Below are 12,681 nucleotides of genomic sequence, written 5' to 3'. Positions count from 1 at the left end.
ACCAGAAATAATGTTAAGAATCAGAGTCATGGAGGGGAAGGAGATAAGACTTAATAAAGAGCTGAATTTTACCAAGGTCTAACTGAAATATGAGGTCTGACAATTTTTTTCCTTTTCAAAGATGGTTATCATGTCCTTAGACTTTTCTTTCTTGTGTTCATTAGATTTATTACATTTTAAAGGAACACTATAAGAGTTCAACTTAGGCTAACAAAATGAAGATTGAGTAGGAATGCAGTTATTCTTCATGCGCACATAAAGGGGGAGTGGTCAGATGACACCGGAGGAGCAAAGTTATTTCAGCTATGGAGAGATTCTGGCCCAATAACAGAGTTCTAAACTGGGCATGAGAACGTCTGGTCTGGGAATTAACAGAGCTCAACTATCACAGCAGTGAACTGCATGAACAGGATTATTTTCTTATTGTGGGGGGACAAAATGCCCACCTATTTAAAATGGCTTTTGCCAAGCCTTCTACATTGCTGTTTGTGATGTGAGTGTGACCCAGTGGATCCCTCCTAGTCCTGGGTCCTTTGCTCCCACGGCCAAGGACCTGAAGCTGTAGGAATGTCTTATTGAAAGGCTTGTTCCTGTGAAAAATAATCTGCTTTCTACTCAAACATTTTTGTCAAAATAGATTGCAAAAACATGACCACGGCCACTAATTCTCAATAAACACAAACTACCTACGTATAGCAATAGAAAATATTAGAAAAACTATTTTGACAAGAAGCAGACATTTAATGATGAATTAAGGCTTAACAAGTTAGAGTGCCATGAGATGATATTTTTTCTGCAGAGAAGTGGGCAGGGGGGTAGGTTTCTGACATTACTCTGTAAGAAATGCCACCTGTTAAGCCCTTGGTCTCACACTTGGAATTTCATTTTGCTGCCTCATATACTGAACCAAATTTATCCCTTGCTTAATATTGCACAAGTTATTAGAGTTATATCAGGCATGAATTTGGAGTAGTACATAAAAGATTTATGAGATGAAAACTATGATCCATATTAAACCAATAATTTATGGTTCTTAAGCACCTTTCAGGCTGAAAAATCACAGAATGCCTTAAAACATTCATGAATCAAGGCTGGCACCACTGCAGAGCTGAGGAATATTATCTCTGTGTTGCAGATGAGGGGAGCAAAGTGAAATTAGGGAAGTGACCCAGCACTCCTGGGTGTTGGGGGCAGGAGCTGATCCCACACTGGATTTATGTGCCCAAAATCTGCACACACACCAAGTGGTGCAGACTTAGCCTGGGAAAATGGAAGTATCTCAGTAGTAATTTAGCCAGTGGGTGCCATAAATTCTCATAATGTCTCTAGGAACTTAAATTCTCTCTGTAAGATTCACTTTAATTAAAGAAGAAGCCCACACACTCCTTTAATTGAGGAATTTGTGAAATCTGTGGAGGCTGATATTTCCTACTACCAACACATCTGAAGACAGTCATCCATAGTACAAGATACTCCTAAATTCAAATGAGTCTTCTCGGAACAGCACAGCAGAAAAAGGTGGTTTTCCTACCCCAGTGCTGCCACTGTAATCTTTCTTTCCAAAAAGCATGAAAGTTCTTTTTGGAATGAAATTAAGTGGGGCTTTTGGGTGCTTTGGGAGAGATAGTGGAAGAGTCAAAAGTGTCTGATATCAGCCCCACTGCTTCCAAATATGCAAAGCAAGGAGCCTTTAGCAGTAACTAAGGTATGGACCTTCCATCCCATTTTGTATTCTCTCCTACACCATTCCTGATCTTGATCTGTTTGCAGTGCACAAAGCATGCTGGTTTGTTTCTTTTTTAAAATTTTACTAGGCCATAACACAATGCTAGTCTTTAAGATAAATTATTTAGACTCTAAACTGGGAGGGTTTCCAGTCAGGCATGGGCAGCTAATTAGCACCTATGTTTTGAGCACAGAGTGAACTAGTTCTCTTAAATTAAGTGCCTAAATTCCCTCCATGTTCAAAAGGGAGAGATAAATGCCTAGAAAAGCTACTCCAGAGGGAGATTGTGCCTGCCCAATTTAGGCTGTCCCTAAGGAGGCTCTCAAAGGCACCTAGCTTTCCCCCTGCTATATATGGGATTTATTTTAGAAGGACTGGCTCAAAAAGCATCTAAAATTTAGATGTAATTTGCTACTGAAGTGAGTTGGATTGAATTTTGGATTGGATCCATTTTGTTGCCTGAGCCTGATTGAATTACTCATGGCACTAATTTAGGAAACCCCAAAGTACTACTGGGTAATCCCCAGTGCAGTTCAGCATCAAAGCTGCTCCTGGGCACTGAGGCTTTTCCCTGTAGTGCCCCCTCAGTGTGCGAGAGGGTGGCAGGGCTGCCTCAGGGACAGGAGCTGCTCCACAAGGCTCAGAGTGAAAATGAACATAGGGGAAGGCAGGAAACTCAGATTTTCTACATTGAACTCAGATTTTCTACTGGAAAAATGCTGTATTTGAACTTTGCTCTGAGAAACTTGTCTGCTCTTTGGGTGGCACAGGAAAAACTGGTACAAGAGTGAGATTGATTCCAGCAGTTTCTAAGTGTTGTGCTTAGGCAGAGACACCAGCTAATTTCAATCACTGATTATTTTTATGATACACAGCAATGGTTTCCTGAGAGACAGGTTCCCTGCACACCCCCTGCACTTTGGTGGCACTCACTGGGATAAGAGGAAACAAATAATTTGATTTCTACTACCTGGCTCTTTCTGAAAACTGATAAATGGGAGCCCCAACTAAGAATGTAGGTTATTGTTTTCTAGAGCATGACTGGAAGTATTGGCCTGACTGTGGATCATGTCTGTGGATCATTGTCTTGCAGGATAAGAACTGGAAGAACTCCTTTTCTGGTGGCAGAGAGGTGTTTGGAGAGGGAAGTCCTAACTAACTGGGTAGTCTCGTGATAAAATTTAATTGCATGACTTTTGTTTTTCTTCTTTTCTCACTTTAATAGTATGTTTATAAAGATTTCACAAACCAAACTACTGCTTCACACGCTTTATTTACTCTTTTGTAGTAAGTGTGATTACTACATTATTATGATCACTATTATTCTTGGCTTTTTTGCCCCATCCTTGTGCCAGAGTGATGCATTTATTTTTCTCTGTCACTCTACTATGAATGTATGTCCCAATGAAGCTGACATAAGAGCCAAATATCTGGTTTGCACCAGAAGAGAGAATCGATTCACATGGCCCATGGAATACCTGACTTCTGCCTCTCAGGAACTGTGGGAAGCTCTAAAACTGAGAGGAGTTCTTTGCTTCCTCCTCACAGAGCCCTCAGGTGCTGCTGCCTGTCTGGAGGCCAGCCCTGCTCCCAGGTGATAACCAATGCTCTCTGGCCTGGCAGGAGGAGGCCTGTGTGAGTCAGAGGTGACAATTCTTACCTGAAATCACACAAGCCAAGTCACCCCAGCTGCCATGGTTTGTGTGAAGTCAGAGAAGCTGTGGGACGGTTACTGTAGACACTGCATTGGATATTTGAATTCAGCTGTGTTGTTTAAAACCTTTTTGTTAATGTTGCATCTCCATGAAGAGCAGTTGATTTGCTGAGTGACAACTCTTGTGATCTCTGTGTCACACCAACACCCTGCCTGTGTTTCTACGTGCTGACCTGGGCAAGTTATGGTGTGTTGTTGTAAAATCAAACATCTCACAGCTCAGTGTCTCCTTCCCTCTGTTCAACCTGCTCTGCTGAAAGGAGGTTTAACATGGCAGTCGTGTCTGGCTCCTGCATTTTGGCCTGGCTCCAGCTGAGCACTTAAACTTGCCCTGCAAAACTCAAGGTTAAGCACGTGCTTAACTGTCCTGCTGGATCAGAGCCATGGGGGAAGAGGAGGAGGAGGAGGAGGAAAGTCACTCTTGTCATACTTTCACTGTGACTGACAGTTTGGCCTTTACCCACACAGAAATGTGACATTGTAAATCTGCCACTTGCATTTATGCCTGCATGCTCCATGCTCTTCTCTAAGTTAAAGGAAACTATTATCAAAAATGGAGTGCCTCTCCCTCTGGGTGGTAGAAGATTTTATTTCTCATTTGGCCATGAGTTTTCTTTGTGGTGATACCTGGTGATTTCTGTTTTAGCCTCTCCCCTGCCCCATATCATTGTCTAGGCTGAAGATCTACAGCAGTGATCCAAGACAACATTTTGTCATCACCACAGATAATTTGAGATCCCTGCTATATTTTTTGCATATGGGCTGTAATTGCTTGAAAACCACATGGAATTTTTTCTTGTCCTCTCTGTGGATTTTTCTTCTCCAGGTTCTGCAGCATATCTAGAGTTAGGCTGTGGTTTTGGATGTGTTACTGTGTCTGGTCATAGGAACCAAATCACAAGCTCTTCTTAAATGGCCTTTTCCTGTCTTGGCATGTCTGGTTGCTTTGGGATGTTTTCAGCAAATTGGAGAGCTTGAAACTCATAAGCTGTTAGTGAATTGCAATTCAGAGGAGCAGTTTCACTTAAAAAAACAGCAAGTTCAGTGAATCTAGAACTGTAGCACATGGTTTGCAACTCTTTAATAGGGCAGTATATTCAGACTTGAAGTTTCTGAAAAGTAACTCCTATTAATTAATATAAAAACCACATCTAAACTTACATATTATATAATTCACAAAAAAAAGTTTGTCCAATCCTTTTGTCCTTAAGGAAGAGTAAGGAATTTTGCAGTTATTAAATGGTATGGGTAATTTTTTAACTTTATTAAAAAAATACATCATCAATTCCCATGGTAATTTCAAACTAAAATTGCAATTTTGTGAAAAATGTATTTAATTTATGTGACAGAGAGATCTACATAACTTCAGGAAAGCAGGCAATTTATGACTCTTAAGGATATTGTCAAGGCAATTTTATTGTACTCATGAGAATATTCCTGCTGAAATTATGCATATGGCCCTAAAAGCAGTAAATGTTGAGCAATATTTAACTTAGAAGTAAAGAATCGATTAATATTTGTGCTGCTAAGCATGCATTTATTCATTTTTATATTTCTTTATTTTTGCTCTTCATGTATTTACCCTGTCCCAATGGTAGATTAAAAAGAGTTTTCAACAGCACTGAGGATGTGTCCCCTGACAAAGTACTCAAAGCTTCTGTAATAAATCAGATTTGAGATGTATAGAACATACTATTAATAAATTTATCATTAATCCTTTAAAAAGAATCCAAAAAGTAGGATCTCAAGCCTAGTTATCCTAAGATCAGTGAGGAAATTGCCACTATTCTCAGAAGGCAGATTGGAATGTACAATGAATTCTTGCACTCCAGACTTTGATAATGACAATAATTACAACTGGGATGATTTTTGCCTTTTTACCTGAACGTATTTCACTTAGTTAAAACAGAGTGAACTCTGGTTTAGGTAGGTGTAAAAGAGAAGGGAAGAAAATTGCATCCACAGGAACCTCCCACCATTCTGTTTTAATCTTATTGAGAACACATTTATGGAGTGGGCTGGAAGTCAGTGCAAGCCTAATGCTAAGAAGCTTAGAATGAGCATGATTGATTCAAATGGGACTGTTAAGTTTATATGGAAAACTGTGATTATACAATCAAATCCATGTAGTGAGCCCTTGATACACACATCAGAAAATCTACTAACAACACTGGGAGCTGAATATTAGCTATCTTTAATCTGTTTCCTTTATAAAATTGAATGGAAGCATTTAAAAATCTCCTGTTAGAGACTTAAAAACCCCCAGACAACCCACCAAAACCCACAAAAAAGCCACAGAACAAAACAAATATAAGAAAAGCCTAACAAAGCAAGCAAGAAAAAAAACCAAACTAGACCTAAGCAAAAATATACCACCACTGCCAAAATAAGTAAATAAATACATACACACATATATACATACATACAAACATACAAAAAAGCAAATGAAAACCAAACACCAAAACAGTGAAATTTAGGCAGTGGAAATGTTGAAGTATTTTACTCACAAGCCCTTAAGCAAATATAAATGTGCTTAGATCAACTAAGTATCGGCATGCAAATGAAGTTCCCTTAAAAAAAATAATAGTTCCTACTTTGAATGCTAACTAATACCTTATAGACCCTAAAAAAGCCTTAAGCATGTAGTGGAGTTAATTGGGGGGTAGTCATGAAACATATCTCTTTTTCTGACATGTGCTGTAGCCTGCATTTTTCACAGGGGAGGATGAATTTCAGGGTTTTTCTTATAATGTAATTCCAGCTTTTAAAATTTCTTCTTTCCAATTCAAATTCTAAACCCTAAGTGTTTTGTGGGCTAACTTTTTAAATCATAAGTGCTTGAGATCAAAACTGTGCTCTGAGCAATGTCTGTGTGGGTCCCATAAATTCTAGGTAGGCAGCTCCAATATATTTCAGATAAAAGCAAAAGTGGGGAATGGCTTTCAAGATAAACTTTGCTTTGCTTTTTGCTTTTGGTGAAGTTTTCATGGACTCCCATTTCTGTTCTGTATAAATCCAGAGTATATTGGCCACAGGACTTTCATGGACCACTGTAGTTCTTATTTCTTTCTGTTGGCTTTATAGGGATCCTACCATGGGTATCTTTCCAACCTGTATACTCTAATAAGGAACCTAAATTAGGTGTGATGGATCTGGGATAAATAACTCCAGTGACACTGTGAGATTTCTTTTGTTTTTGCTGGCAAAGCATTTAGGCATGAACTTTTTTACTGCTCAATAAAGCAGTTAATCATATTTTAAAGTATAAGTCTGGGTCGAAGTGCGTGATTGAATCAGATCCTTTGAAGTTCACTGACCTGTAGTAAATTGGGAATTTCATAGCTGACTGCACAATTAAACTTTGACTTCAGGGCATATTTAGGTTTAAATTTCTCATTAGGAAGTAATTCTGAAGTAAGATTTTTTTTCTCCTGACAAATGCAAAGTAGCTATGAAGAGGTTAAAACAAAAGTTTTATTTTGCAATTAAAACCAAATTTATGCATGATTTTTCTAATTTATTTCTCTGCTTCTGGTAGAAGTAATTGGTTCATAGCTTAATATTCAGGTAATCTTTGAACCTTCAGCAAGCTTTCTTACACGTTTTCTAGCTTCAATTCATATGAAAAAACCACATATTTTAAATTTGTCCCAGTCTCTTATGAATTATCTTTTAAAAGATAAAGGGAGACAGCAACACGGATAGAGTTATATTCTACAAAATCCTATTAGAACTGAAAGATCGCTCTCTTGATGCTTAAAGTATTAAATTTGGCAACTACTGAATCCTTTTTCACACCAGTAAGTGTGAAGAAAGTGACTTTTATAGAAGGTAATTGAGACAGGGAGGCAGGATTACAAAAAATAGATACTGAGAGGTCCATTCAATTACCAGGAATACTCCTCTGCCTACTGTAGTACACTCATTACTGCTGGAATGGTGATTGAGGCTCCCAGTTGCCATATACTGCCACAGCCCCACAGGAGTCTGCAGTACATTTTTGGTTCATGTTATTTGAAGATTTGCCTTCAGTTTTGATGATATAAAACCATATCTGATCGTATAAAATAATCTGTGAATTGGAAACATAATTTAAATTTAATTCACAGCACTTATTCAAAAAGTAGGTGTCATATTTTAAAAGCTGGGGTTTTGCTAGGAGCATTAAAATAAAATGGGGCTATTTATCTGTCTTGTTCTGTGCTGGATGTGTTTTTATCACTTTCCAGAGGAAAAGAGCAAAGATATGTATTTTGAATTACAAATTCAGGGGCGTATGTACATTATCAAAAAGCAGATTTAGAGACTCATCTTTGTGTATCACATTCCAATTATGCTTCCTGCGGAGTCTGTCTCCACAGTCAGACATGATTAATCATTCTTTCATCAAGGACTTTGGAAATTAGGGATTTCACTTGTTTTTTCTCTTGGAAAAGACAGTGCTCTGTCTGGGCTTGATCTTTTCATTTAAGTTGCAGGTTTTTTGCTCAGGTAGCTGTAAGGTTGGAGCAGCAGGGACTCCTAATGCATTAAATGACTCCCTAAGATGTGGATCTGCCCTCTCTGGGTTTGGTGGTGTTGGGACCTTTGGAAAAACCAGGCTTTGTCCTCCTGACCCATCTGGCTTGGGAAGTTTGCAGTGAATCTGGAACTGGTTCCACCCCATGGTCAGCAATGATATCCACCTGTTTCACCATGTAGGGAGCAGAGACAGACACTGGGATGGGGATGGCTGGCACAGCAGAGCGTGTTCCTGCATGGATGGTGGGGATGGAGGCTCACACGGGCACACTGCAGGGACAGCATCTCAAACCAACACTTCAGCCACAGTCAGGGACAAACGATGGATGCAACATGGTCGTACAGCTGCACATCACACACACATGATGCAGAGATGGCCATGGAAAATACTCACTTTTTCACTTGATTCTGCTTCCTTTTGGCTTCTGCACCCCTTTGGTGCATAGCAGGGAAGTAGGTATTTGTGTTTAGTGGAAGAAATTACACTGACTAACAGACACAAGCATTTTACTCATAAATTTATCATAGACTATTGCTGAGGAGACTGACAGACAGCCACTACAAATGGTGTGTTAAACATTTAATGAACCCAGGCTGAACTCCTGGCCCTGTTGAAGCCAATGGAAGCTTTTTGCATGTCAATCTTTTTTGGGGTGCAGTGAAGGTTTACAGGGGGCGGCATTTTATGTGTGTTTTTAATTGCTTGTTAATCACTTAATGGAAAATTAGAAATGATGCCTTAAACAGAGCATCTTTTTCCTCTGTGCAATTTCTTCACAGACATTGGAGTTCACCATGAACAAAGCCTGGTGTTCAACAGGGCCTGAGGAGGAGGTGCCAGACCTGGTTTCCAAATTAGTAGATGATATTTCTAGAATGTGTATTAGTGCAGCATATCTGCGATGCTCTGCTGGAGAAGTATGTGCTGGTGTGTGTGCATCTCAGAACTTTCTAAAGTACAGTAGCTGTTATCCTAAATCATTAGAGGAATAAAACAAGACTGTGGATTTAGTTTAAGGTTCTCATGTAAAACCAGCTTCCAGCAATTTCCATTCCTGATGAGCTGGGAGCATTTATGTGCAGTAAATATTGGCAGTGAACTAAATGCACTTGCCTGGGGAACAAATTCATGTCAGCAACATGAGGGAATAAAACCCACTCTCATAAAAAGAGTGCTGTGGTTTACAGTAGTGTTCAGTCACTGTCTTTAAGGAACTAATGGAACCACCAAATGCTTGGTGGCTACTCCAAGGTAGGTGTAAGGTTTAGTGGGGGGACATACATCCTTCCTTAGACTGGAGGTGTAGAAATGAAAGCAATGAGATGTGCCAAGTCACATATTCTGATCCAGACCAGGAGCAGAACCCCAGTGAGAGCTTAGGAATGGGATCCGAGATATTGGAAATGACACTACTGTGAACGGGTTGTTTCTTATTTTACATATGCACGGAATGGGAATATTTTATATATGAATTGCAAATGAGTATTTATGGCGTGACAATTGATGGCATGAATTAGAACCGAGATTTTAAACTAGCTTTAAAAAACTTTCTGGTAACTGAACTGGGGAGAAAAAAATGCATTTTTGTTTAAATTTTGACGTCAAACCATCTACACCCCCAATATTCACCCCAAGCTATTTTCCCCCCTCAGTGAAGCAGCGGGATGGGTCACCCAGCGGGGCCGGGGACTCGCGCGGCGCCCGCGGCCCCCTCAGAGCCCCGCGCTCTGCCCACCTGGGATGCCACAGTGAGGAGGGGCTTTTCTTCTGCAGACTCCTCTCTCGGAATCTCCTTCATCACCATGGCCACAGCCTTATCGGCCGCCCTAGCGCCTTTGCCCTACAACAGCGAAACCAACAACGGCGCCAGGTCAGCAGCGGGCTCCGGCCGCCCTCACGCGCGCTCCCGACCCGGCCCGCGGGACCCGGCCGCGCCTGCGCCTGGAAGCAAAGCTCGGTTGGAAGCAGAACACACACACACTGGTTAAAAATAGTAAAAATAATAATAATGTAACAAGTGGTCCATCAACCCAATGGTTAAGGAGGCAGTTGGGGTCTAGCCGTGGTCTGCTGGCTTGTTCGAGTTGCCCCAATGAAGTCAACAGGAATACAGCACTTTCCTGCTGGGCCAAGGCCTGCTGGAAGATCCCCCGTGCCAACCTTCTGTAGCATAGGATCCCCAGAGCAGCAGGGGTTGGAGGATCAGTCCGTTGATTTAATTTTAGTAATCCAAGTTTGTACCCAAAATACCTCTTTGTGGTTTTTTTCTGTTTTTTTCTTAAAAATAGCGTCAAGCGGAGTTTTCAAATAAAGCACAGTTCCTTGTTGTTCACTGAGGCAAACTCTCCCTGAAATTTGAATGTATAATCTGGACCCACAGAGTTTATAGCTCTAGTAACATTTTAAAAAGCAATTCACATCGTATAAACAGTCTGGGTTTTTGCTAACAGAACATACGGAGCCAAATTCTGCCATCGTAGGCATTGCTCTCCCTAAAATGATCATTGTTGTAGAACTTACTGTAAGGATTTTTTTTTAAACTACACTTTTCTTAAACTTCTCTTAACACATTGCAAACATTCTGGACAAGGTTAAGATATTTTAACATTATTTAAGATAAATTAGCCAAATAAAAAGTGCACCAATATTATGTGCCACGCTGTTTGATGCCATTCTTTTTATTTAATGAGGGTCTTTATCATCTTGGGTTCACATGGGTTTCTGTATCTTGATCTTTGGTCTTATTTTGATCTCTGCCTCTTGCAAGTGACAGAGAAGGTGGGAGCTTGCACATAAAGCATCACAGCAGAGCTGTATTATGCCAGTGACCCTGGGCAGGTCCTTATTATTACACTTTAAAAGCTCCCATTGATTTCCATGGAAGTTTTAGCTGTGCAAAGACTGCAGGATCTGGCTCCATAAAAGAAGTATTTTACACTGGACTTAAGTATATTTAAATCCTTAAAAGTCTATTAACAGAAGGGGTTCTTTGCTAAGACATCACATACAAGAGTTATCTTCACTAGCAGTATATTCTGTGTCAAGTAAGCCCCCACTATTGCTTATACCAAACTACAGATGGTTTCAGGAACATTTCATCAATTGCAGGTAAAACCATTACGTACTATTGCAGGTTCTAAACGGGTTTTATTACTGATCAGGTCAATATTAGATTAGCTTGCTTGTGCAACACATCACAGATACCCTACAGAGAGTTCTTTGCATGCTGTAAGAAATTCTCAGAGCAAAAGTGTCATAAATGATAAGCATGCTGGACTTGTGATGCCTTTGATATCCAAAGAACTGCAAAGTCATTGTAAAATTAAATATATTAAATTCAATGAGAATTACATTTAATTGGTAAGCATATCAAAGGTTTTGGGCCAATTACGTGTTTGTTCATGATTCACATGACATATTCCAGGTCTATGAAGCTTGTTTCCAGTATGACACATGAGCTATCATTAGCTAGCACTAATAGCATGCTATTGGTCTTTATAAAATGTAGTCCTTTTGTGCTGAGTGCTAGAACAAAATCGTTTATCAGCTAGGAAGGATGCATTGGAAAGCATGCAGTGCTTTTTATTTCTTGCAGAGTAAAAACCCACCAAAGCAAAGGTCAGGTCACTTTTTTGAAGACAGAGCCACTTTTTCTTCAAGGTTTCACCTACTGCCTGAAAAGAGTCATGATACTCGTATTAGTGCCTGCTGTTCATCCTCCGCACACGTAACTGCAAAGCCCTGGGAGTGGCTGACACCAAATATAAAATCTGTCTCACCAGTTTAAAGTGGCCATGCTACAATGGAGAAAAGCAACCCAAAGGATACCTCTGTGTTGTTTTTAATGAGCAGACTTAGTTTATTTGCTGGGCAAAGCAAGAGGTTTGATGCTAGCTTTTTTAAAAAAAGTTCGATCTTTAACTTTCCTAAAAGAAAAACACACTTTCCTGTGTGAAAGTCAGGTTGACATTTCTGGCTGTTTAGCCCATGCTGTGTGAAACATTTTGAAACTAGAACTTGGTAACAATTTCCTGGATGCCAAAGAGAAAGCCAATGCAGTGGAATAGTTTAAACTGTCAGATTCTGCTGGAGAGGTACACAGGGGAACAATTCACTGGAAAATGTAGCCTTTCATTCTGTTGACTAGAAATTAAATCGTTGTCCTATGTAAGGTAGGTAACCTTGAAAATGTTGGTCTCTCTTTCCTGCAGTGACCACTGTGTACCCAATTCTTGCCTATGAAGCCATTAGGCCAAAGAATTGGAGAGAAATACAACCAGTTTTTCTGTGGTCAGGATGACCTTGTTACTGTTGTCAGCTGCAGCTGAAATTAAAATCTCCAGCACATTTATTTCAATAACCATTAAAGAATTATTTTTTAAGGTGCTATTTACTTAGCCTCTTTTGATATTAAGTGTTGTTTCTTAGCAAGCCAAAGTGCTATATGAATTTACCTGGCACAGCAGTTTATTGCTCAAACCTTGTAATTCTGTAACAACTCATTTTAGACATGTCAGAACTTCCAAACAAACAGTTTGTTAGTAGTGGAGGTTTGCAAGATCAGTTACTTTCTCATGTAAACCACAGTTTAACAATTTAGTAAATAAATTTCATCATTCCCTATTGGTTTGCAATATAGAAATGGAAACAATTGTGATGTAGAACATGACAACCCATGTGCAAATTATGACAAATGTAAATTGATGAAGGAAAAAAATG

The 12,681-nt window shown here is 39.7% G+C and overlaps 1 protein-coding gene across 8 annotated transcripts in view; it reads right to left on the bottom strand.

Annotated features, from left to right (window-relative positions):
- Positions 1-12,681, bottom strand: part of PEX5L (peroxisomal biogenesis factor 5 like) — a 100,599-nt gene that overhangs the window by 27,580 nt on the left and 60,338 nt on the right. For 4 of the 8 annotated variants that reach the window (XM_054283121.1, XM_054283125.1, XM_054283124.1 and 1 more), the window contains 3 exons: positions 11,571-11,636; positions 9,698-9,802; positions 8,356-8,394 (listed from right to left, as the gene is read on the bottom strand). In XM_054283121.1, the coding sequence (XP_054139096.1) occupies positions 8,356-8,394; positions 9,698-9,802; positions 11,571-11,636 (210 nt within the window). The remainder of the gene's footprint in view (positions 1-8,355; positions 8,395-9,697; positions 9,803-11,570; positions 11,637-12,681) is intronic. The other 4 variants (XM_054283126.1, XM_054283122.1, XM_054283118.1 and 1 more) reach the window with 2 other exon arrangements.

This window comes from Melozone crissalis, unplaced genomic scaffold, assembly GCF_028551555.1.
Source record: "Melozone crissalis strain CALT ecotype California unplaced genomic scaffold, PUWL_Pcris_2 ptg000034l_1, whole genome shotgun sequence".
Lineage (NCBI taxonomy): Eukaryota > Metazoa > Chordata > Aves > Passeriformes > Passerellidae > Melozone > Melozone crissalis.
This window is presented reverse-complemented; position numbering and strand designations above follow the sequence as displayed.